The 24,009-nt window shown below is 40.2% G+C and overlaps 2 protein-coding genes across 5 annotated transcripts in view; one reads left to right on the top strand and one right to left on the bottom strand.

Annotated features, from left to right (window-relative positions):
- Positions 1-234: 234 nt before the first annotated feature.
- LOC115192236 (adenylate kinase 4, mitochondrial) lies at positions 235-7,820 on the bottom strand. Of its 3 annotated transcripts, none has more exons than XM_029750515.1 (6): positions 7,717-7,820; positions 4,590-4,771; positions 3,075-3,194; positions 2,288-2,460; positions 1,704-1,822; positions 235-1,514 (listed from the first exon to the last, which is right to left on the bottom strand). In XM_029750515.1, the coding sequence occupies exons 2-6, from the start codon at positions 4,729-4,731 to the stop codon at positions 1,385-1,387; spliced, it is 684 nt and encodes a 227-aa protein (XP_029606375.1). In that variant the 5' UTR covers positions 4,732-4,771; positions 7,717-7,820; the 3' UTR covers positions 235-1,384. The 3 variants fall into 3 exon arrangements, with proteins under 3 accessions (XP_029606375.1, XP_029606374.1, XP_029606373.1); XM_029750514.1 differs by lacking the exon at positions 7,717-7,820 and adding an exon at positions 5,170-5,411; XM_029750513.1 differs by lacking the exon at positions 7,717-7,820 and adding an exon at positions 5,198-5,410.
- Positions 7,142-24,009, top strand: part of LOC115192234 (tyrosine-protein kinase JAK1) — a 66,178-nt gene continuing 49,310 nt past the window's right edge. The window contains exon 1 of one of the 2 annotated variants that reach the window (XM_029750504.1): positions 7,142-7,176. In XM_029750504.1, coding sequence (XP_029606364.1) covers positions 7,157-7,176 — 20 coding nt within the window. In that variant the 5' untranslated portion in view covers positions 7,142-7,156. Of the gene's footprint in view, positions 7,177-14,475; positions 14,714-24,009 lie in introns of those variants that run through there. The other variant, XM_029750505.1, reaches the window with a different exon arrangement.

The following is a 24,009-nucleotide window of genomic DNA, read 5'->3' as shown; positions in this document are numbered from 1 at the left end:
TTCTATGACAGCCTATCAAATATGTCTGCAGTGGCATTCCCACACGATACTCATAGTAGAAACCTATCAGTCTCCTATAAAGAACGCATGTTATGAACAAAAATAATATTCAGGGAATGCAGCTGAAACTTACAGTACTTTCGCTTTGAATGGTAGACATGTAGTTTGTATTCATAGTAGGCATGTTGCCTGGAACTACTGTTTGACCTTGAGAGTAAAACAACTGAAAGGAAATTCTGAGAAAATAATTGTATTTTTCCTTAGAATATGGCAGATTTGTTGCACAACAGAGGGGTGAGTTAATACACAGCGTATGAAAAGCTTTCCTAACCGCTTGTTCACCACAATGGGCTTGCCATATTTATACTGGGCTAATTACAGCTTACACCAGTGACTATTTGCATATTGTGTTATTGAAATCTAAAAGGGAGACAGACACAAGACACGTCCTCCCACAAACACTGTCCAACCACTAACCACACTCATCCCTTTTCTGATACAGCAATTCATACACATTACACTTTTAATTGGTTAAAACACTCATAAACCTTTCAACAAGTCATTAGAAATGTTAAGGCCTCTGGCTCTTTGAATATAATTCTGGCTCCTTTGAATATAATTCTACCATTTATCTTTGGCCACATTCGATTCTTTGGTCCTTTTTAATACAATTATATACCCATTCATTATAATTGTTTTATATTTGGTCTAGTCTTGCGGACTAAACTTCAATAGACTAGGGAGAAGGTTATATTTGGTCTAACTAAAATCAACAAAACGGTTTCAAATTAAACAAAAGCAAAACACATTTATGTAATCAAAAATCTTTTGATAAAGATGAAACTCTTCATCTGATGGAACTCTAAAATTAAGCCAAATTATAGAGTGTGCTGTTTATAAGACAATGTCCACAATAGTAATTTCAGTCAAAATGAAAGATAAATCAGATATACAGAAATCAACAGTTCTGTACCCTTAGGTGCTATAGGAGTATCAAGCTCGTTTTACAGTCTTTGGAAGGCACATTTAGAGTTGCACAACTCAGGCCCTCATGTTCTGCAGTCCTGCTGATTTCCGTTTCATCCATGGGACTTTAAACTTACTATCTGGAAAATGGAAATCAGTCTCTGGTTAAAAGGTAAGGACGAAAACCTTCATACACTGCAGCCCTTGAGGACCGAAGCTATGCACCACTGATTTATGTAGTGCATAAGATTGTATTTTCAAACATGTCTTGGGACTGATATAACTGCCAAGCTAACGGCTCCTAACATCTAGCAATAGTCTTGTCTTGCAGCCATGTACTCAACCAACGTCTTCACTAACTAACATTAGTATCCCCTGGTGCATGGCCTTTGCGTCCGATGCGTCCCCTCCACTCTCCTCAGGGCATTGGGATGCATTGTGTGTCTGTCTGTGATGTGCTGGGGATCTTGGTGCTGAGGAGAGAGTTGATGTAAGGCCAGATCCTGTCTGTCTCTGTGCCTGAGAACGTGTGCAGGATGCCCTTTGACCTGGGGAGGACACACTTTACATGTAAAGTTGCATAAATACCATGTAGATAATTACATTACATTTTAAGAACATCATAATTATATTGTAACTACATTGTCACTCAGTATTTCTGAGTACTGTATACAGGATAGTCAAGGCAAGCAATTTACACAATGCTTTTAAAAATGTGAAGTGAAGGGTGGACGTACTTATACAGGTCTATGATGGGCTTGGCCACGTCCTTGTAGTGTCTCAGTCTGGCCACTAGAGCCTCTGGTTTGTCATCATCATGCTGGATCAAAGGCTCCCCGCTGATGTCATCCCTGCCCTGGGGGGACAACAGAACCATGACAACTGAATTATTATTATATCAATGAAATAAACCCATGAAAACTGTACACAGCTCACAGAGAGTTGTCTTGAACCCCACACATTCAATACACTATTCCAAGATATTACTGATAATTCACAAACACAAGAGTTAGGAATATAATAATATGTTACCGTATTTTCACAGCCTTCTGAAGCAACCATAGCAACCATTGCTGAGTGCAGGCTTTCCCAAACTCAGTCCTAAGTTTATGATTTTAATCAGCTGTGTAGTGCAACCAGGGGGGCCCGCCCAACCAGGGGGGGCCCGCCCAACCAGGGGGGGCCCGCCCAAGGACCGAGTTTGGGAAACTCTGGCTTAATGCTTGGTTCTGTGGGAACAGACAGACTAACCGGAAGACTAAACATGTGTAATGGCGATAATAATGGTGACAAAAAAGGGAGAAAAACAATGTTTTCTGACTTGTACGTGTGGAGGGTTGAAGCCCATGTTGTAGACCCTGCCGCTGGCTGGGTGGATCCAGCGGTCACTCAGCCTCTCCTTCAGGGTCTCATAGGGAATGTTGAGGCTGATGACCAGGTCCAGGTCACAGGTACTGTTCAGGGCCTCGGCCTGGGCCAGGGTACGGGGAAACCCTGGGGAGAGTTGGGAGATGAAGCACGGAGACTGAGGGGTGTGTGTGTGTGTGTGTGTGTGTGTGTGTGTGTGCGTGCGTGCGTGCGTGTGTGCATGCGTGTGAATCTCACATTGCTCCTGCACAACAACTTCATGGAAAAAATTTATGTACAGTATTTTGTGTGACATCATAAAGGTCATATCGTTATGTAAACAATCCAAACACAACATCCGTATCTGTTTCCCTTTAACCTACACTGATATGGACTGGTAGACATACTGTAAATACAGTATTTACTGTTGGTTCTTCTGGCCTGGCTGTGAGACTAGTTAATAGCTGCTTTCAGAGGGTGTAAACCTGCACTACTGTTTACAAACCTTGGCTTGCTGCCTGACTGGTCTGTTTCAGCTTGTTTCTGGGTCAGACACAAACCTGTACAGTCAATGTTTCATGATACCTTACTGTGCTCATATGTTTTTGGTTGTTTGCCAATTCATTAGCCCTCTCTATGTTCTTGCTTTCTCTACGCAGCTGCAAAAAGATCTTTGGAAGTGCGTGTGCATTTCAAGGTGTGTGTGTGTGTGTGTGTGTGTGTGTGTGTGTGTATGTGTGTGTGTGTGTGTGTGGTCTTACCATCCATCAGCCAGCTGTGGCGGGTCATCTCCTCCAGCCTGGGAAGTAGGAGCCGGGTCATCACATGGTCCGGCACCAGCAGACCCCTCTCTATGTAGGTCTTAGCCAGAACACCAGCGTCTGTGTCAGGGAGGGAGGGAGGGAGGGAGGGAGGGAGGGAGGGAGGGAGGGAGGGAGGGAGGGAGGGAGGGAAATAATGAAGAGGAGGAAGAGAATGAGGAGTCATCAATTCCCAATAAGTATAAATTACTCGGAAGTTTTGAAAGATTTCTAGTAAAAGAGGTGTACTTTTGGCTAGAGGTAGGGGGGGCAGAGCAAACCCAGACAAGAATGCCCTCTGTAGCTTTAACACCTAAATGATTACTCATTCACCCTGTTTTCTTCCCCCCCCTTTTTATTGCTTTCTTTACAGCAGTGAGTCCCGTAGCACATTTCAGAAAGATCTCCAGACACCTCTAAACTAAAATCATCAATAAATGACTCATGTCATTGAATGACCAACTGACCAAACTGGATCATGACAATGTCGTTACAGGGGCTAGAATAAAAAAACATAAAACCATACCATAAGATTCATTGTGTCCATTCAGATTTACCTAAGGTAGTCGGGTTTACAAAGTTTGAATGTAAGAGAATGTCTTCATTAATGTAAATAACTCCAGTATAGTAATTCTGGAAAACTGGGTTTAGTAAGGAATGGCCTTGAAACGGCACTGTAACTGTAATTACAGCCCCACATATGTTTTGGGTTTACTGCCCTCCCTGCATCACATTTCATTTGTTGGCTAAAAAGATTGGCACACATTCTGATTAAAATAGGCTCCAGAAGAAGTCAATGGGTTCAAATAAGTCATCTCAGAGAAATTCAAAACATACGTTTGCTATAGCCTGTGAAGTTTCAGAGACTATTAACAAAGAAAGTTTCATAACTGGGATTCCTTTTAATATGGATAGTGGATCATTTTAGTTTCTTATCAGATAGTAGATTTGCCATAGCCTCTAACTTTAACTAATGTTTTTGTGTCTTGGATGATAGGTGTCTTCTGGCGTGAGAAATGCGTCCAGCCCAGTGCCAACTTGCAAGAGACTCTCTTCACCTCACCTGAATTTAGGCCTCTGCTGGTGTTACAATATTGTTGCAATTTATGGCTTAGGCTGCTGGAGGTGAAGGCTAGTTAGGCTACTGTAGGCTAACATGAACAAATATGTAACCTAAAACATAGCAGGGGTAAAATAAACGCTTGAGTGGGTCCCCCATCCCAGCTTTCAGGGGAAAAGGAAGCTAGGTTGAAATAATACTAACAATAATTATTCTGAATATTTTAAGATAGGTTGAGGACACTGAATCCCTGAAAATCTGACCGTTTCTACCAACCCCGCTGAGAATGACAAATATCTGGCCAAAAAACAATAGCAAATAATATTTAAAAAAAAAGATGAAATCAAAAAAACAGATAAATAAATGGTAAACAATAAATAGATAGATGTCTAATTATTTATCAAGAATAGGCCTACCTGTATTCGCAGCTATATTCTCCCGAATAAAGTCGCCACTGGACAGACGTGTCAGGCCAAATCTTTGAGCAATTCTCTCGGATATGGTCCCCTTTCCCGAGCCTGGTGGACCCATGATCACCGCTCGGAACAGTTTGGCCATCCTCCACTATAGCCTGCAACACCACGGACTGTATCTGTATCTGGAGGAGACAAAATAGATAAGTCCAGGGTTGCTATAGCCTATACCTGCTGCATTCAATGAAACATTCATAGGCCTAAGCATCTTTCAATGTTGCCCATGGTGTGCATTGCACCTTATTATCAAAGTCCGCGAACAGATACTTCCTGCTCGTTTTGAGTTAACAGGGACAGTATATCAACAGTGTATTACACTGAATCTAACTTAATTGCCAATTTTCCCGAATTGGTTACGACTTAAAAAGGCTACAGAAAAAAAACGGAATTGTTAAAGAGCCTCATTCATCCAATCAGCTAGAGAAATCGAACTTTCCAGATTTCTGATTGTACAGATGGAGGATTTAAACTATGGCGAAAAAAACAAACACAACGGGGAAACAGTCAAGCGATGTAGGCCTACCTCACCGATGCCCACAATCACTCCTCACCTTCGATTTATGCCTGTGTGTCCTGCAAAACGTATGCGTAATATAGCACGTAGTTCACTCAGACCAAGTCAGACAATGTTTTTTTTCTGTTCCCAAGGGACAGTAGCTTGTCTGCGTCTTTAAGAAAAGGTTTTTCTCTGCGAATGAATGGAGGAGCTGCCACAACGCCCTATTTCTCAGCACCTCCCCGACACATCAAGAAGAAAAAATGCGGATGACTTGTGCGCAGGAACTGGGTAACACTTGGGAATCTGGTACCTGTAGTTTTCTATTGTGAGTAAGACGAATAATTTACAATCGCAACCATATCATATGTAAGTGGCTGAAACATGAAAGGTAAAGGAGATACGTAGTCAGTTGCATAACTGAATGCATTCAACCGAAATGTGTCTTCCACATTTAACCCAACCTCTCTGAAGTCTAGAATATACTTATTCTAGAATAGAATAGAACCTGGGTCGTCTGCACGACTCCAGAGCATGTTAGCCCACAGAGCTGAATCCCATAGGCATCAGTTTATACTGCTATCACAAGTCTATAGATCTAAAGTTAGAATTGAAGGTCATCAACCATGCATAGTTTGTGTGACCCACCTCTACACTATTCCACACTATTAGGCTAGTAATGGCTCATTGCATTTCCATAGTTGACTCACTTCACAGTATAAAAGTTCTCATCTTCATTTTCTATCCTCAATCTGCAACTTCTTGCATTGATTGCGTTTGTATTATTAATTACTAATTAAAGCTATTCAGATCTATTTTGGGGTTCTACTTATTGGCAGTGGTGTAAAAAGTACCCAATTGTCATACTTGAGTAAAAGTAAAGATACCTTAATAGAAAATGACTCAAGTAGAAGTGAAAGTCACCCAGTAAAATACTGAGTACAAGTCTAAAAGTACTTGGTTTTAAATATACTTAAGTGTCAAAAGTAAATATAATTGCTAAAATATTCTTAAGTATCGAATGGTAAAAGTAAAAATTCCGTATATTAAGCAAACCAGATGGCACAATTTACATGTTTTAAAAAAAACATGTATGGATAGCCAGAGGTACACTCCAACACTCAGATATAATTTACAAAGAAAGCATTCATGTTTAGTGAGTCTGCCAGAAAATAGGAAGTAGGGATGACCAGGGATGTTCTCTTGATAAGTGTGTGAATTGGCTAATTTTCCTGTCCTGTTAAATATTGAAAATGTAAGGAGTACTTTTGGGTGTCAGGGAAAATGTATGGAGTAAAAAGTACATTATTTTCTTTAGGAATGTAGTGAAGTAAAAGTTGTCAAAAATATAAATAGCAAAGTAAAGTACAAATACCCCTAAAAACGACTTAAAGTAGTACGTTAAAGTATTTTTACTTAAGTACTTTACACCACTGTTGATTGGCACGTTTCCAGATGGGGTAGGAGGTTGATAATGACGTAATGAATGGTAATAGGATAAATCCGAATTCATGAATCCACTCATGTGTAAGAGACCTATTGACAAAACACTGCAAACTACAAAATAAACGCACTTGTTGACAGCAGCAGTCAATGCAGAGCGTAAACGGTAATTCCCGATTTTCGGGGTTCCCTCTGAAACATTGGCCATCACACATCATTATCATTACGCACTGAGACAGTGCCATTCCGCAACATTTGCGGACCAAGGAATCAAGGAATGTACTTGTTGCGAACCATACCGCGGCGTCAGTGTCCAAAAGCTGTCAAATGCTGCGCATGCACAACCTGTTGGTGTCTTCAGTCAATGGAACCTGCCTAATCCATCACACGAAAAAAACTAAATCGGAAGATTATCAATTTACTCAGCTTGTTGTGCGGTGAGACCCGGAAACATTGTTTTATTATTTTGTCACATGGCTGAGAGATTTCAATAACAACAAAAAATGGCGACAATCACGTTGTTCGATGTGGGTCTTGCTGCGTCATTAAAACTATTCACGTAAACACGGGAATGAAATGCGCCAAATGCAAGTAAGTAAGACTAATATCCGTCAGATATTGAACTGCAAGTAAATATTAATAAGAATTGCTCATGTTAATTTCGATGCTTGGACTACATAGTATTTGTTTTTACCTAGAGAGGGGTGTGTGCAGGCTGGGCGTTAGCGTTTGTCTGCACAATAGTAAAACACAATCAACACCAATAGCGTTGCTCTTTGACATGGTCTTGTTATTGAATATCAGAGTTATTATGGCAATGTATATATGTTAACATTTTTAAAATGATAAGACGGTCAATTTACAAAGGTTTTTAAATAGCCTTACTCCTGTTGTATTTATAGAAAACAGCAACAAGCTTTCCCGACAACGTGGAGTTGAATATCTGGAACAATTGAAATGTGATGATTGCTTTCAATATTTTTATTTTGCGTTTTAAACGTGTATTTAATGTATAGGCTACCTGGTCTACGCTTCACGATTATTGACGGGTCCGATACGCTATTATAATAATATACTAAGTACAGTCTATTGGGAGTTTTATATGCTATTTACATTTTTACAGTTACGCACCCAATGTTATGTTTTGCTCGATTTAACCGTTGTCTCAACCTTGCGCAGCAGGTTATTTTTCAAATAAGTGTTGGCAAGTGCTCCTGCAATTCTGTGATATCAAACAGAACCAGCAAATCGAGTTGTTTACATGAAGCGGAGGGAGAAGGAGATAGGGAGGAGCCTCCTCAGGCGGGCTACGCGACTGGACTGCTGGAGAGCCTTCTTGCACTGAGGGCGGAGCCCCAAGAACCATAACAAGTCCGACGTCAGCTATTTGGTGTCCATAAATTATGCAGTTCAAACACTAGTAAGTCAACAGTGGTGACTTCGACCAAGGTTTTATTCCTTTAGGCTACATGTATCTGTTGTATAGAAAATTATCTTTCAAAGAGGTTTCGAAAAAGCTGATATGCTACAGTAGTTACACATGTATTGGTAGGTATTACATTCATATGAGGTGAGAAAGAAACATCTTACTAATGGTAGTAAAATATATTTCTAGAATTCTGTAATGCCTGTGTGGAATTCATAGCACATACACAATTCATGATTATATCCTGTGAATAATTACAAAGCTTTGCAGGTTTTGGTAACCTATTAGAGAAACCTATTTACATTACTTCTGTGTGCAATTGTGTTCTCATTCTTGTAATACATAAATACAGACAGGATATTTGGATTTTATGTATTGTCAACCATCATAGTCATTTTGTTACTCCGATGGCCTATGCATGACGTAAATGCACTTTCTGCAATGTCCAAAGGCACACCCACCTTCCCGACCCTATACAGTGTCATGTCATTCTACGTCCCTCTTTTGGCACGATTCCATCTGCAAAAGAACAGTTTGACTGACAAGATATTATTGTTGCTCTGGGCTCCAAGTCCTGTGTGTGTGTGTGTATCTGTGTGCGGGCGTGCGACGTATCATGTGTGAGTCTGGCATCATGAAGACGGATGGCATCTGACCCCTTGGACCACCGTGGCTGATGTTGTGCTGGAACTCAGACTGACGGGGCTGCTGTCTCTTGGCTCCTTAACATGACATCCAGGCTGCCCTGGTTCAGTTATCACTGTGCTGATGCTGTCCATCTTAAAGGTACAGTACTGTGATAACTGAAGGATGGCTGCCACCTTGACACACCCGATCCACTTTGTGATGATGGATGGATGGATGGAGGGAGATGGTACTGCTGTGAGGTTTGTCATTGATAGCACTGGTGCTCCCAACTTTTTAAGAAGTTAGGAGAACAACATAACATTTAGGAGCACCAGAAAATACAATTTGTCAACTTGATTGAGATATAGCCTATATTGGGCCTACTTGAATTCTAGCTACTGAAGCACACGCTGTGCTCTAGAAACGAATATGTAACCCTGTAAAGACAGTTTATTATAAAAAGCTATAAATGGTTATACAAATACCTGTTATTGAAATTACAAAGTTATTTGTAGAATAATAGGTTTCTACACTGTGTAAAAGCACTATTTTCAAACCAGCATACTGTGGTGCAATATCACATGCACCTCTGCCAATAAAAATGAGGATGGGTCAATTTGTTTTGTAAATTCTCAAATTGAAATAAAAAATTAAGTTGGTTCTGGGAGTATTGTAAGGGTGATTATTAGGATGCATAAACATGATTAGTGCTTTCCCCCCACAATTCTGGCCTTCAAATTGGCATAAATAAGGAGGATAGCTTAGCCGGCGGGAGGTAGCGCAGCGGTTAAGGCTGTTGGGCCAGTAACTGAAAGGTCATTTGTTCAAATCCTTGAGCTGACTAGGTGAAAAATCTGTAGATGGCTCCTTGAAAAAGGCACTTAAACCTAGTTGCTCTTGGCAAAGAGTGTCTGCTAAATAATGTAAATGATAGGTTACTGCTGTTGGCCAGAGTCTGGAAAATTCTGATTGGGGAGAGAAAGAGGCTTGGTTGAAACCTACTGCCTTTAATAGAAACAGCTCCTTCTCTAATTCTCTAGACTACTAGATATTTAAGGTTAATAATACAAACGGTCTCCATTTGAAAAAATATTATTTTCCATATTCTTATTCGTGCTTATATTTGAATGTACTGTTTTATTTGTTCCAAGTTAGCTCACAGATTTGAGGGTTTGTTATTGTGCGTATCCCCGTTCTCCCTACTACAAGCCTTGCTCAACTTGTTTTACCGTCACAAACCACCGCCTCTAAAGACCAGGCCACTACAAGCCTTGCTCAACTTGTTTTACCGTCACAAACCACCGCCTCTAAAGACCAGGCCACTACAAGCCTTGCTCAACTTGTTTTACCGTCACAAACCACCGCCTCTAAAGACCAGGCCACTACAAGCCTTGCTCAACTTGTTTTACCGTCACAAACCACCGCCTCTAAAGACCGGGCCAAACCAAAATAGTATTTGGCGGCGGGGGTGTTCCAATCATAACATGAGGATTCTTGACTCACCTGTTCCCCGGGCAAAGTTACGCGCCTGACCATGACGTTACCGAATATAAGCTCGTCTTTATCTCTGGTCCACCCCGAAACAGCATTACAGCGAAGGATAATTATAACAACAATTATTAGCTGGGTGTTTTTTTTACAAGGAAACATTTTTTTTTTAAATTAAGGTTGCACAGCAAAATATTTAGGATCATATGCAACCAAAATTGTCTCACATTACAATGTTGTGTCCGATTTTCAATTGTAATACTTTATAATGATTCACATTGCCCAATGAGTGTAGCCTGTGTTTTTCTTATTTTATTTGAATAGAATTGTTATTTTATGTAGAAAGAATGATGTATTACGTAATAAGTTGAAGGTGAACAAACGTGTTTGTAGCATTTGAATCATTCATGTTTTTAAGAAAATGCAAATAAATCGGAAAGAAACTGATATGTATACATGTTATTTCTAATAGTCATGATGTGTGGCCACACACCTCGGATTAGATTTCTGTCAGTGGTGGAAAAGTACCACATTTTCATACTTGAGTAAAAGTAAAGATACTTTAATAGAAAATGACTGAAGTAAAACTGAATGTTACCGAGTAACATACAGCTTGACTAAAAGTCTAAAAGTATTTGGTTTTAAATATGCTTAAGTGTCAAAAGTAAAAGTGTAAATCATTTCAAATTCCTTATATTAAGCAAACCAGACAGCACGATTTTTTTTAACCGATAGCCAGGGGCACACTCCAGAACTCAGACATAATTAACAAACTAAGCATTTGTGTGTAGTGAGTCCGTCAGATCAGAGGCCGTAGGGATGACACGGGATGTTCTCTTGATTAGTGTCTGAATTGGACCATATTCCTACCCTGCTAAGCACTCAAAATGTAAGGGTGCTTTTGGGTGTCAGGGAAAGTAAATGGAGTAAAAAGTACATTATTTTCTTTAGGAATGTAGTGGATAAAAAGTCAAATTTGTCAAAAATATAAATAGTAAAGTATAGTAATAGTACATTTACATTTAAGTCATTTAGCAGACGCTCTTATCCACAGAAATACTGCTTAAGTAGTACTTTAAAGTATATTTTGTTAAGTACTTTACCCCCCTGATTTCTACATAATAAATAAATAAATACAAACATAATTGTAAAAGTTATTAATACATTTTTAGTATGATTGAAGAATAGATATAACATAAGTGTAGAGATATTAACATAAGACTCCTGTTTGACACGTCTTTAGAATGTTAGACATACAGGAAGCCAATGCGGAAATCCCCTCAGACAGATAACCAAAAGATCACGCCACATCGTTTTCTCTCCCCCTCTTTCTGCCCCCATATTCCCCTTCTCTCATTCTCCCCACTCTACCCCCCTCCTTTTCAATGTCTCTGTCCCCTCCCTCACGGTTTGGTTTAACTCGACTGATCGAAGTTGTAAGTGGTTTCGAGGGTGGGAAAGGTTTTTGAACCCTAATCACACAATTTGACTGTGGAAGATATGTCAATCAGTGGAACATCAATTCTGGTAATTAATAAAAACGCTGACAGATAAATGTAAATAAAAGTCGACTTCTTATACCTGCTATTGAATTCTGTTTCACATCCCTATTTTTATACTAAATATCAGCTTTCTCTTCTCGTATTAAATATCAACTTTCTCTTCTCTTATAGCCGAGAAAGTAGTGGTTAGTTGATGGTGACCAATGGTTTTTGCTTTTCATTTACTACACTGTAAGGACATTCCATTCCCTTCCCTTGCCTTTCTTTCAGTTTACTGGAGACCCTAAGGATATCAGTGAGTCTGGATGTTCCAGATGAAAGCTATAAAATCATTGTTATTCCACACTACAAAGTCTCATAATGAGTAGCCTTCTTAATAAGCACTTAAGTGATAGACACTTTTGTAACTATGTTACATATGAATTGTACTATCAATAATACTGTATATGTTGTCAAAATAATCAAAATAGATGCTCACATTTTCACATACTTAGTGGCCTACATACCGGCATACAGTATTTTAAAAGTTAGGTTTTAACTAGTAAGTTTGTAATACATATAGGCCGATTACAGATAGATAGATGTGGCACTTTTCATTGTGTCAGCGACTACAACATTCTTGGGAAATATCTGCCAATGATTTCCGGCAAACTAACTCAGTTGTAACACATCAGATATGGGAGACGGGAAGTCCCTCCACTACTGGCAAACAGAACCTCCCCTCCCTGTCCCATCTTAAAGGACCTGGCTCTCTATTTCCTCCCACCTCACTAGGAGGATGGTCAGTTTCCATTTGACAGTAGCCTCCTTTTTGGACTACAATACGATACTGTAAATAAGAAATGTTGTTGATCATATGTGGAAATATTGACAATCAGAAACATGATCAGATGGGAAAGAGATGGAGGTGCAGAATTTCCATTTCCATTTTCCATTTTCAACAGAAAAAGCCTTTTCTCATCTTTTGAACAGATAAAGCTATGGGTCATGAATGAAATATGTAGATTATTGATTAACATGGTCAGATACAAACAGGATTGTGACTGTGTTTTCCTTACCAAGGACAATCAATGTTTCATGTAACACACAACTGGATGGAATTTTGACGATATTACCATAACAGTTAGAAGGAATTGATTTTGTTAACCATTCCATGTGTTGTAAATTAAATATGGAAATGCTTTTAGAGTCAGAGTGTGTTTGCATTGAGGCACCGAGTGCCTGGTAAAGAGGCAAGATACACTATATATACAAAAGTATGTGGACACCATTTCAAATGAGTGGATTTAGCTATTTCAGTCACACCCGTTGTTGACAGGTGTATAAAATCGAGCACACAACCATGCAATCTCCATAGACAAACATTGGCAGTAGAATAGTCATTCTGAAGAGCTCAGAGACTTTCAATGTGGCACATCATAGGATGCCACCTTTCCAACAAGGCAGTTTGTCAACTTTCTGTCCTGCTAGATGTGCTCCGGTCAACTGTAAGTGCTGTTATTGTGAAGTGGAAACCACTAGGTACAACAATGGCTCAGCTGCGACGTGGCACACAAGCTTACAGAATGGGACCGCCGAGTGCTGAAGCGTCTGTCCTCGGTTGCATCACTCACTACTACTGAGTTCCAAACTGCCTCTGGAAGCAACGTCAGCACAATCATTTTTAGTTGGGAGCTTCATGAAATGGGTTTCCATGGCAGAGCAGCCGCACACAAGGCTAAGATCACCATGTGCAATGCCAAGCGTCGGCTGGAGTGGTGTAAAGCTCGCCGCCATTGGACTCTGGAGCAGTGGAAACGTGTTCTCTGGAGTGATGATCACACTTCACCATCTGGCAGTCTGACGGATGAATCTGGGTTTGGCGGATGCCAGGAGAACCCTACCTGCCCGAATGCATTTTGTGTAGTCTTTTATGACATTTATAATTATTTTCTCAAACCCCTTTGTGTGTATTGTAGCCCTTTCCTGCAGTCAAATCACGAGTGGCCTCATGGGTGTAATGTTATGAATGTTTTTAATAATTTCCTAATTACCTCCCATAAAATATAAGGAATGGTTCCGTCCCCAATGGCAATACTCTTACACACGCATGCACACGCACGCACGCACACACGCACACACACACACACACACACACACTCGCACATGCACACACACTTGTTCTTCTATCCTCATGGGGACCTCAAATGTATTTACATTCAAAATCCTATTTTCCCTAAAACCTAAACTTTACCTTAACCACTAACCTTAACTCTAACCCTAAAAAGTAAGTAAGTAAGTAGTCTTGCACAAGCCTTGGTTTGTGCGAGCTGGAACAGCTCATAGGGCAGGAGACTATCTCCAGTTTCTGTAGTGTGAGGCAGCTTGATGTACAAGTACACCCACTGGAGAGGGCGCTAGTCTATCGCAGGGCCTTACCCCAATCTATCTCCTTAATGCTGAGTGCCAAGCAGAGATGCATCAGGTCCCATTTTTACAGTCTTTTGTATGATTTGGACAGGGATCAAACTCACCACCTTCCAATCTCAGGACGGACACGCTAACCAGAAAGCCCTAATCCAACCCCTAAATGTAAAATAACCTTTTCCTCGTGGGGATGTGGGAAATGTTTTCCTTGTTTTATTATCCCTGTGGGGATTTTGAGGGATTTCAGGTCCCCACGAGGATAGAATAACAAGACCACACACACAGCTACTGCTGCTACATTACAATGGATGTGATGCCATTCAGTTGACTGTAACGCTGCTCCATTCTAGGGTTAACAACATAAAATAGTGTCAGTGGGCTACACAGTATCACTTGACTGAAGGAGCAGTGCACCAATCAGAATGCGTGAAACGAAGCTTGCAGTGGCATTATTTTCGGGAAGAGGGACGTTACTTGACAGGAAGGGTTAGAAAGATTATGAATTTGCTCTCGACCAGAAGGGAAAGAAACTCGTCGGACAAAACATTTTTCGTTTGGAATATTCACTTACCTACGGATTTTGTCAAGATTAAGTCAGTCTTTATAGTTTCACAACGGAAAATTATATTCTGGATCTATGAACAAAACGATTGGGAAGTAGACTTGGATAGCTCGCTAGGTAAGTAACGTTAACATATTAAATATGTGATTAATGATATTAAGGAAAATGCCACATATCCAGGCTAGCTATCAGATATCCTATTAACTTTAGCTAAAATCATTATTATTCCGGGGCCTTAGCGGGGAAAAAAACGTTATGAAGCGGATACAAGCATACAATTTGGTACAAACAAGGTGATGTGAAAACATCCTAGAAGAGGTGCCCATGTCAAATTTAACCATGAAGCGAGTTATCGCGAAAATCCAAAATGGCTGCCATAACAGCTGGTATTTGACTATAAAAACTGTTATGCAGCAGATAAAAGCATGCAATTTGGTACAAACATCCCTCAGAAGATATGAAAACATAGAAGGGATGCTCATTTCAAAATTAGCCAGAAAGCAGAATTCAAAATGCCTGCCAATGGTAACGACATGATAATCATATTTAAAACAGCTTATAAACATTTCAATAGAAAAAAAACATGAAATCAAGTAATAATACATGAAATGTATTCCTTAAAGCTGCAATATGTAACTTTTAGTTGACCCGACCAAATTCACATATACATGTTACTTATAGATCTTTCATTATTTTTGAAAGCATGTCTAAGAAGCAGTAGATTTATTCTTTTTGTGCTATTTCTATGCTTTCAGTTTTGTACACCAGCTGAAAATACAATATTGTGGTTATGGAAAATATATTTCACAGGGGTTTAGATGGTACAATGATTGTTTACACCAGCGTTTCCCAAACTCAGTCCTCGGGACCCCAAGCGGTGCACATGTATTTTTTTGCCCTAACGCTACACAGCTGATTCAAATGATCAAAGCTTGATGATTAATTGATTATTTGAATCAGCTGTGTAGTGCTAGGGAAAAACCAAAACGTGCACCCCTTGGGGTACCGAGTATAGAGTTTTGGAAACCCTGATCTACACTATACTTTCTTGTTTTGTCAAAAACTGAAATTAGGCGAACTATTCCAATTTTTGTAATCAGGAAATGGTGGAGCTATTTCTGCATAGTGAACCTTTTTAAATTCGGATTAGTGAAGAAAATAAAAGACTTAAGGCTAGGGATGTTAACCGTTAGTCGGTTAGCCACCGGAAAAATAATAATTTGACCGGTCATGCTTATCAGTTTGTAGGTTAATTTGCATAAATTTGTGGAATTAATTTGGTGTCAGAATTTCACAAATCTTGTCAGTCATAAAACAGGAACAGTGTCTTGGTCGACCGGAATTATTATTTTACAGAAAATAGTAATGTAAAGTGAGTTTATAGAGTTAGTTGAGTAAAGAAAGCTACTTTCTAATGGCTGTCTCTAGTCAGAGTGAGCCTCGAGCAAGCCAGAGCGGAGACTAGTTGCTATGCAACTCACAGACACAGTCTGTGTGGAGCAGTGGGAGAGAGAAGAGCAGCACAAATCAGCTAACAACAACAGCTAAGCTAGTAACCAAAAAGGTTTCACAGCATTTCTCTCCTGTTCTAATGGTTTTCATGTCAACTTTCTTTCGTTGTCCAGAAGCCAAAGGCACAATCCTAGTCATATTAACAACCATCCTAGTTGTTGCATATCTACGTTTTCCCTCTTCTAAATTTCTAATTGTATGAAACGGCTCGCATCAGGTGTCTTTTAGAACAGGGTTTTCCCACAAATTGCAATTTGGCAAATGTAAAATTAGGAAACTCTTTTTGAAGTTTTTAAAATACATTTGAAGCTACTTTTTAAGTAAATACCTACAGTCAACTTGTGCAATATGTTAGGAGATAAAGAAGATCGCATTCTTGATTTTCACCTGGCACATAATTCTTCATTATTAAGCTTACCGGTAGTGCCCAGTCACATGGTGTTTGTTTACAAGCACACAACGACGAGAGACCAGAGCCTTTTGAGACCGGACCAGTTGTGCATTTGGTTTGTTAATTTCGTAGTTAGTTAGCTATGTAGCTGTGATTAGCTTCTTCCAAAATCAAGCATTCGCTTGGTAACAGCAGAGTTCCCTCCTGGATCAAGAGCCTTGCTGGCTAATATTTGTTTTGGGTATGCAGCAAACTGTGAGTAGTATTTTTGAGTTACTTATTTACTTGTATAGTTTAGGTCAGACACTGTATAAAATCTTCTCATTAGAATTTAGTTAGCATTCTCTATGGGATTTTACATGTACTTGTTACTCTGTAATCCAAAGGTTAGCAATGCTATCAGTGGGGTTTGAAAACAGCGCCCCTGGTGTTCAGTGCCGGTATTACAGAATATCTGGATATGGCACAAGGTCATTATGACAATCTGGATACCTCCCAAGCCTGAGGAGTACCGCTGTCTAAATCAAATGAAATTGTATTTGTCACATGCGCCGAATACAACAGGTGTAGACCTTACAGTGAATCTCTTACTTACAAGCCCTTAATCAACAATGCAGTTTTAAGAAAAAATACCTTAAAAAAATAAGAAATAAAAGTAACAAATAATTAAAGAGCAGCAGTAAAATAACAATAGCGAGACTAAAAACAGGGGGTACAGAGTCAATGCGCGGGGGCACCGGTTAGTTGAGGTAATATGTATATGTAGGTAGTTATTAAAGTGACTATGCACAGATAAAGGCTATTCCATGCGAGAAATTGAAAAGAAACTGAAGATCTCCTACAACGCTGTGTACTACTCCCTTCACAAACAGCGTAAACTGGCTCTAACCAGAATGGAAAGCGGAGTAGGAGGCCCCGGTGCACAACTGAGCAAGAGGACAAGTACATTAGATTGTCTAGTTTGAGAAACAGATGCCTCACAAGTCCTCAACTGGCAGCTTCATTAAATAGCACCTGCAAAACACAAGTCTCAACGTCAACAGTGAAGAGGCGACTCCGGGATGCTGACCTTCTAGGCAGAGTTCCTCTGTCCAGTGTCCGTGTTCTTTTGCCCAACTTAATCTTTTCTTTATTGGCCAGTCTGAAATATGTATTTTTCTTTGCAACTCTGCCTAGAAGGCCAGCATCCCGGAGTCGCCTCTTCAGACTAATAGTGAAATGCTTACTTAGGGGCCCTTACCAACAATGGAGAGAGAAAAATAATAGAAAAAATAGCACGAGGTATAAATACACAGTGAGTAACGATAACTTGGCTATATACACAGGGTACCAGTACTGAGTCAATAAGCAGGGGTACGAGGTTATTCAATTTAACTCAGTTTTTCACAATTCCTGACATTTAATCCTAGTAAAAATTCCCTGTCTTAGGTCAGTTAAGATCACCACTTTATTTTAAGAATGTGAATTGTCAGAATAATAGTAGAGAGAATGATTTATTTAAGCTTTTATTTCTTTCGTCACATTCCCAGTGGGTCAGAAGTTTACATACACTCAATTAGTATTTGGTAGCATTGCCTTTAAATTGTTTAACTTGGGTCAAACGTTTTGGGTAGCCTTCCACAAGATTCCCACAATACGTTGGGTGAATTTTGGCCCATTCCTCCTGACCGAGCTGGTGTAACTGAGTCAGGTTTGTAGGCCTACTTGCTCTCACATGCTTTTTCAGTTCTGCCCACAGGGCTTTGTGATGGCCACTCCAATACCTTGACTTTGTTGTCCTTAAGCCATTTTGCCACAACTTTGGAAGTATGCTTGGGGTTATTGTCCATTTGGAAGACCCATTTGCAACCAAGCTTTAACTTCCTGAAGATGTTGCTTCAATATATCGACATCATTTTCCTTTCTCATGATGCCATTTATTTTGTGAAGTGCACCAGTCCCTCCTGCAGCAAAGCACCCCCACAACATGATGCTTCCACCCACGTGCTTCACTGTTGGGAAGGTGTTCTTCGGCTTGCAACCCTCCCCCTTTTTCCTCCAAACATAACGATTGTCATTATGGCCAAACAGTTCTATTTTTATTTCATCAGACCAGAGGACATTTCTCCAAAAAGTACGATATTTGTCCCCATGTGCAGTTGCAAACCGTAGTCTGGCTTTTTTATGATGGTTTTTGAGCAGTGGCTTCTTCCTTGCCGAGCGGCCTTTAAGGTTATGTCGATATAGGACTCGTTTTACTGTGGATATAGATACTTTTGTACCTGTTTCCTCCAGCATCTTCACAAGGTCCTTTGCTGTTGTTCTGGGATTGATTTGCACTTTTTGCACCAAAGTACGTTCATCTCTAGGAGACAGAACGCGTCTTCTTCCTGAGAGGTATGACTGCTGCGTGGTCCCATGGTGTTTATACTTGCGTACTATTGTTTGTACAGATGAACATGGTACCTTCAGGCGTTTGGAAATTGCTCCCAAGGATGAACCAGACTTGTGGAGGTCTACAATATTTTTTCTGAGGTCTTGACTGATTTATGTATGTAAACTTCCAACTTCAACTGTATATACATATACTGTGCCTTCAGAAAGTATTCATTCTTACAGCATTTTCTCCCCCATGTATACACAATACCCCATAATGACGAAGTCAAAACATGTTTTTAGACATTTTTGCATATTTATTGACTTTGAAATAAAGATATCTAATTTACTTAAGTATACACACCCCTGAGTCAATACTTTGGAAGACCACCTTTGGGGTCGATTACAGCTTTGACTCATCTTGGGTATGTCTGTTTAAGCTTTGCACATTTGGATTTGGGGATTTTCTCCCATTGTGTCTTGCAGATTTTCTCATGCTCTGTTAAGGTAGTTGGGGAGCGGCGGTGACCAGCAATCTTCAAGTCATTCCATGGATTTTCAATGGGATTCAAGTGTGGGTCACTCAAGGACTTTCACATTCTTGTTCTGAAAAATACCAGTGTTGGTTTGGCTGTATGCTTGGGGTCATTGTCCTGTTGGAACGTAAATCTTTGCCCCCGGTCTTAGGTCATTTGCATTCTGAAGCAGGCTCTCATCAAGGATTTGCCTGTATTTGCCTCCATTCATTGGTCCCTGCTGCTGAAAAGCATCCCCTCAGCATGATTCTGCTACCACCATGCTTCACGGTAGGGATGGTGTTAGACAGGTTATGACGTGTCTTTCTCCAGAGATAGCACTTTGCATTCAGGCCAAAGTTCAATTTTTGTGTTATCAGACCACACTCTTTTGCCTTATCTTTCACATGCCTTTTTTGCAAACTCCAGGCGTACTGCCATGTGCCTTTTTCTCAGGAGTGGCTTCCATTTGGTCACTCTCCCATAAAGCCCAGATTGGTGAAGTGCTGTAGAGACTGTTGTCCTTCTGGTAGGTTCTCCCATTTCAGCCAATGAACTCTATAGTTCTGTCAGAGTGGTCATTGGGAAAGGGAGATTCAACTGAAATGTCTTTCACATTTAACCCAACCCCTCTGAATCAGAGAAGTGCAAGGGGCTGCCTTAATCGAACATCCACGTCTTCGGCGCCCGGGGAGCAGTGGGTTAACTGCCTTGTTCAGGGGCAGAACGACAGATTTTTACCTTGACAGCTCGAGGATTCGATCCAGCAACCTTTCAGATACTGGCCCAACGCTCTAATTACTAGGCTACCAGCCGCCCCATTGAGTTCTTGGTCACCTCTCACACCAAGGTCCTTCTTGCCCGGTTGCTCAATTTGGTCGGACTGCCAGCCCTAAGCTTTTGAAAACTTTCAACACTAGAAATTGTTTTATACCCTTCTCCAGATACAGTATATGCCTCATCACAATTATATCTTGGAGATCTTTGGACAGTTCCTTGGACTTCATGGTATAGTTTCTGCTCTGAAATGCACTGTCAACTGTGGGACCTTATATAGACAGATTATTTCTAAATCATGTCCAAATAATTTAATTAGCCACAGGTGGACTCCAATCAAGGATGATCAAAGAAAATTGGATGCACCTGAGCTCCATTTGGAGTGTCATAACAATGGGGTTTGAATAATTATGTAAATGAGATATTTCTGTATTTTACTTGCAATAAATTTGCAAACATTTCTAAGAACAGGTTTTCACTTTGTCATTATGGGATATTGTGTGTAGATGGGGGAGAAAGAATGTTCAGGCTGTAACACAGCAAATTATGGAAAAAGTTGAGGGGTATGAATACTTTATTAAGACACTGTACGTACTGTCACTGTGGGGATGACATCGTTGTTGTGCTTGACTTTTTCCACATTTTGTTGTGTTGTAGCCTGAAATTTTGTCACTGGCCAACACACAATACCCGATAATGTCAAAGTGGAATTATGTTTTTAGAAATGTTTACAAATTAATTAAACATTAAAAGCTGAAATGTCTTGAGTCAAAATGTATTCAACCCCTTTGTTATGGCAAGCCTAAATAAGTTCAGGAGTAAAGCTCTGCTTAACAAGTCACATAATAAATTGCATGGACTCACTCTGTGTACAATAAGTGTTTAACATGATTTTTAATTAACTGCGTCATCTTTGTACCCTACACATACAATTATCTGTAAGGTCCCTCAGTCGAGCAGTGAATTTCAAACACAGATTCAACCACAACTATCAGGGAGGTTTTCCAATGCCTCGCAAAGAAGGACACCTGGCCTCCCGAATGGCTCAGCGGTCTAAGGCACTACATCGCAGTGCTAGAGGCGTCACTACAGATCCGGGTTAGCTGCCGGGCTGTGTCGCAGCCGGCCGCAACCAGGAGACACATGAGGCGGCGCACAATTCGCCCGGATTAGGGGAGGGTTTGGCCGGCTGGGATGGCCTTGTCTCATCGCATTCTAGCAACTCCTTGTGGCGGCCGGGCAAATGCACGCTGACTTCGGTCGCCAGCTGTACGATGTTTCCTCCGACACATTGGTGTGGCTGGCTTCAGGGTTAAGCGGGCAGTACGGCTTGGCAGGGTTGTGTTTTGGAGGAAGCATAGCTCACGACTTTTGCCTCTCCCGAGTCCTTACGGGAGTTGCAGCAATGGGACAAGACTGTAACTACCAATTGGATATCAGGAAATTTGGGAGAAAAAGGGGTAAAAAATGTTTTTTCAAATAAAGAGGGACACCTATTGGTAGATGAGTAAATAAAAAAGCATACATTGAATATCCCTTTGATAATGGCAAAGTTATTAATTACAATTTGGATGGTGTGTCAATCCACCATGTCACTACAAAGATACAGGTGTCCTTCCTAACTTAGTTGCCAGAGAGGAAGGACACTTCTCAGGGATTTCAACATGAGGCCAATGGTGACTTTAAAACAGTTACAGAGTTTAATGACTGTGATAGGAGATAACTGAGGATAGATCAACAACTTGTAGTTACTCCATAATACTAACCTAAATGATAGAGTGAAAAGTAAGCCTGTACAGAATAAAAATATTCAATAACAAGCATCCTGTTTGCACAAAGGTATTAAACTGCAAAAAATGTGGCAAAGAAATGAACTTTATGTCCTGAAAACATAGCGTTATATTTTGGGCAAATCCAACACAACACACTGAGTACCACTCTTCATATTTTCAAGCATGGAGGGGGCTGCATCATGTTATGGGTATGCTTGTCATCAAGGGAGTCCTCCATATTTCTTTTAAGAAAGCTAAGCACAGGCAAAATCCTAGAGGAAAACCTGGTTCAGTCTGCTTTCCAAGAGACACCGGGAGAGAAATGCACCTTTCAGCAGTACAATAACCTGAAACACAAGGCCAAATATACACTGGAGTTGCTTACCAAGACGACATTGAATTTTCCTGAGTATGTTACTGTTTTACATGAATTGGCTTGAAAATCTATGGCAAGACTTGAGAATGGCTGTCAAGCAATGATCAACAACCAACTTGACAAAGCTTGAAGAATTTGAAAAATAATAATGTGCAAATATTGTGCTAAGCTCTAAGAGACCAACCAGAAAGACTCACAGCTGTAATCACCTAAAGGTAATTCAAACATGTATTGACTCAGGGGTGTGAATACTTAAGGAAATGTAATATTTCTGTATTTCATTTTCAATAAATGTTTTATCCATTTTGAATACAGGCTGTAACACAACAAAATGTGGAATAAGTCTAGGGGTATAAATACTTTCTGAAGACATATGGTCAGTGTGGGGAAGACGTTGTCAATGCACTTAATGAAGCCGGTGTTACTCTTATTAGTATTATTATACTATTATATAAATCTAATATATAAATCTTTGCATTGTTGGGAAAGGGCTCATAAGTAAGCATTTCACAGTAAAGTCTACACCTGTTGTATTCAGCACATTACATGTATTTTTATTTGATGTGGTAAACTCCTCAATGTTATCGGGTGAATCCCAGAACATATTCCAGTCTGTGCTAGCGAAACAGTTCGGTAGCTTAGCACCCGCTTCGTTTGTCCACTTCCGTCAAAGATTTTTATAACTAAACCAAGATGGACTACAGCCTGTCGCTTCCAATGTGAACAAATTAGTTATAGTGGGCAGAACAAGCAAGGAGGAGGGAAGAGACCAGCACGAGCTAGCGAGATCCTATTTGCCCGTTCCAGCCTGCATTTGCATATGTCCGTTAGGGAACGCCTACTCTGTGAAATGCGAGTGTGTAATAGCAAAATTTTCCTTTGCACTCCGTAAGAACGCAATTTTTTTAAACAATGGCAAAGGGTAAAGTCCACAAAACTTAATCCACTCTGTTCGATTTTTGTTTGGGGAACCGAAAACTGTATTGAGATCAAATGTTTCATCGATGAGAAAATGTGCAGTTTCGGACAAAATCCATCTCCTTACGGCCACTGGGCTTCCTCTCACTACCATATTGGGTAGTGAGTGGCATCCGCTTGGGGTTTCTTCACATTTATACATATGAAATATCGGTCTCAATGTTCTATCTGTGCTTTCTTATTGAGCGCGTCACTGGTACATCCTGTTTTTGAGTTTTTGCTTGTAAGCAGAAATCAGGAGGATAGAATTATGGCCAGATTTGCCAAATGGAGTGTGAGGGAGAGCCTTGTATGTGTAGAGTAAAGTGATCTAGAATTTTGTTGCATCTAGTTGCACAGATGACATGCTTGTAAAAATGAGGTAAAACGGATTTCAGTTTCCCTGCATTAAAATCACCGGCCACGAAAAAACGTCCATTCCAGACTGATCCCTGTGAAAAGCAAATTCAGCAACTCTTGGAGGGCAGTGGAAGTTGATCAAATGCTTCTTTATTGATGCCCTCCCAAGAGTTGCTGAATTTCCTCTTCATTTCAGTTTGCTCTTCCATTCATGCACCGTGGTTGGAGAGTGAGGTAGCAGGGCTGGGATCTGCCAGGGAACTCACCATACCATATTATCACGATACTTAGGTGCCAATACGATATGTATTGCAATTCTCACAATTCTATATGTATTGCGATTCGATATTGCAATTTGATGTTTCAAACATATTGCTTACTATGTCTGCTGCAGAGAG

This window comes from Salmo trutta, chromosome 4 (assembly GCF_901001165.1).
Source record: "Salmo trutta chromosome 4, fSalTru1.1, whole genome shotgun sequence".
Classification (NCBI taxonomy): domain Eukaryota; kingdom Metazoa; phylum Chordata; class Actinopteri; order Salmoniformes; family Salmonidae; genus Salmo; species Salmo trutta.
Note: the sequence above shows the minus strand (reverse complement) of the source record. Positions and strands in the feature narration are given on the sequence as shown.

Coding starts and splice junctions, on each gene's coding strand:
- LOC115192236 (XM_029750515.1), bottom strand. CDS start 4,731: ATGGCCAAACTGTTCCGAGCGGTGATCATGGGTCCACCAGGCTCGGGA. Junction 3,195..4,589: donor GAATATAGCTGCGAATACAG/GTAGGCCTATTC, acceptor TCCCTGACACAG/ACGCTGGTGTTCTGGCTAAG. Junction 2,461..3,074: donor CCACAGCTGGCTGATGGATG/GTAAGACCACAC, acceptor AACTCTCCCCAG/GGTTTCCCCGTACCCTGGCC.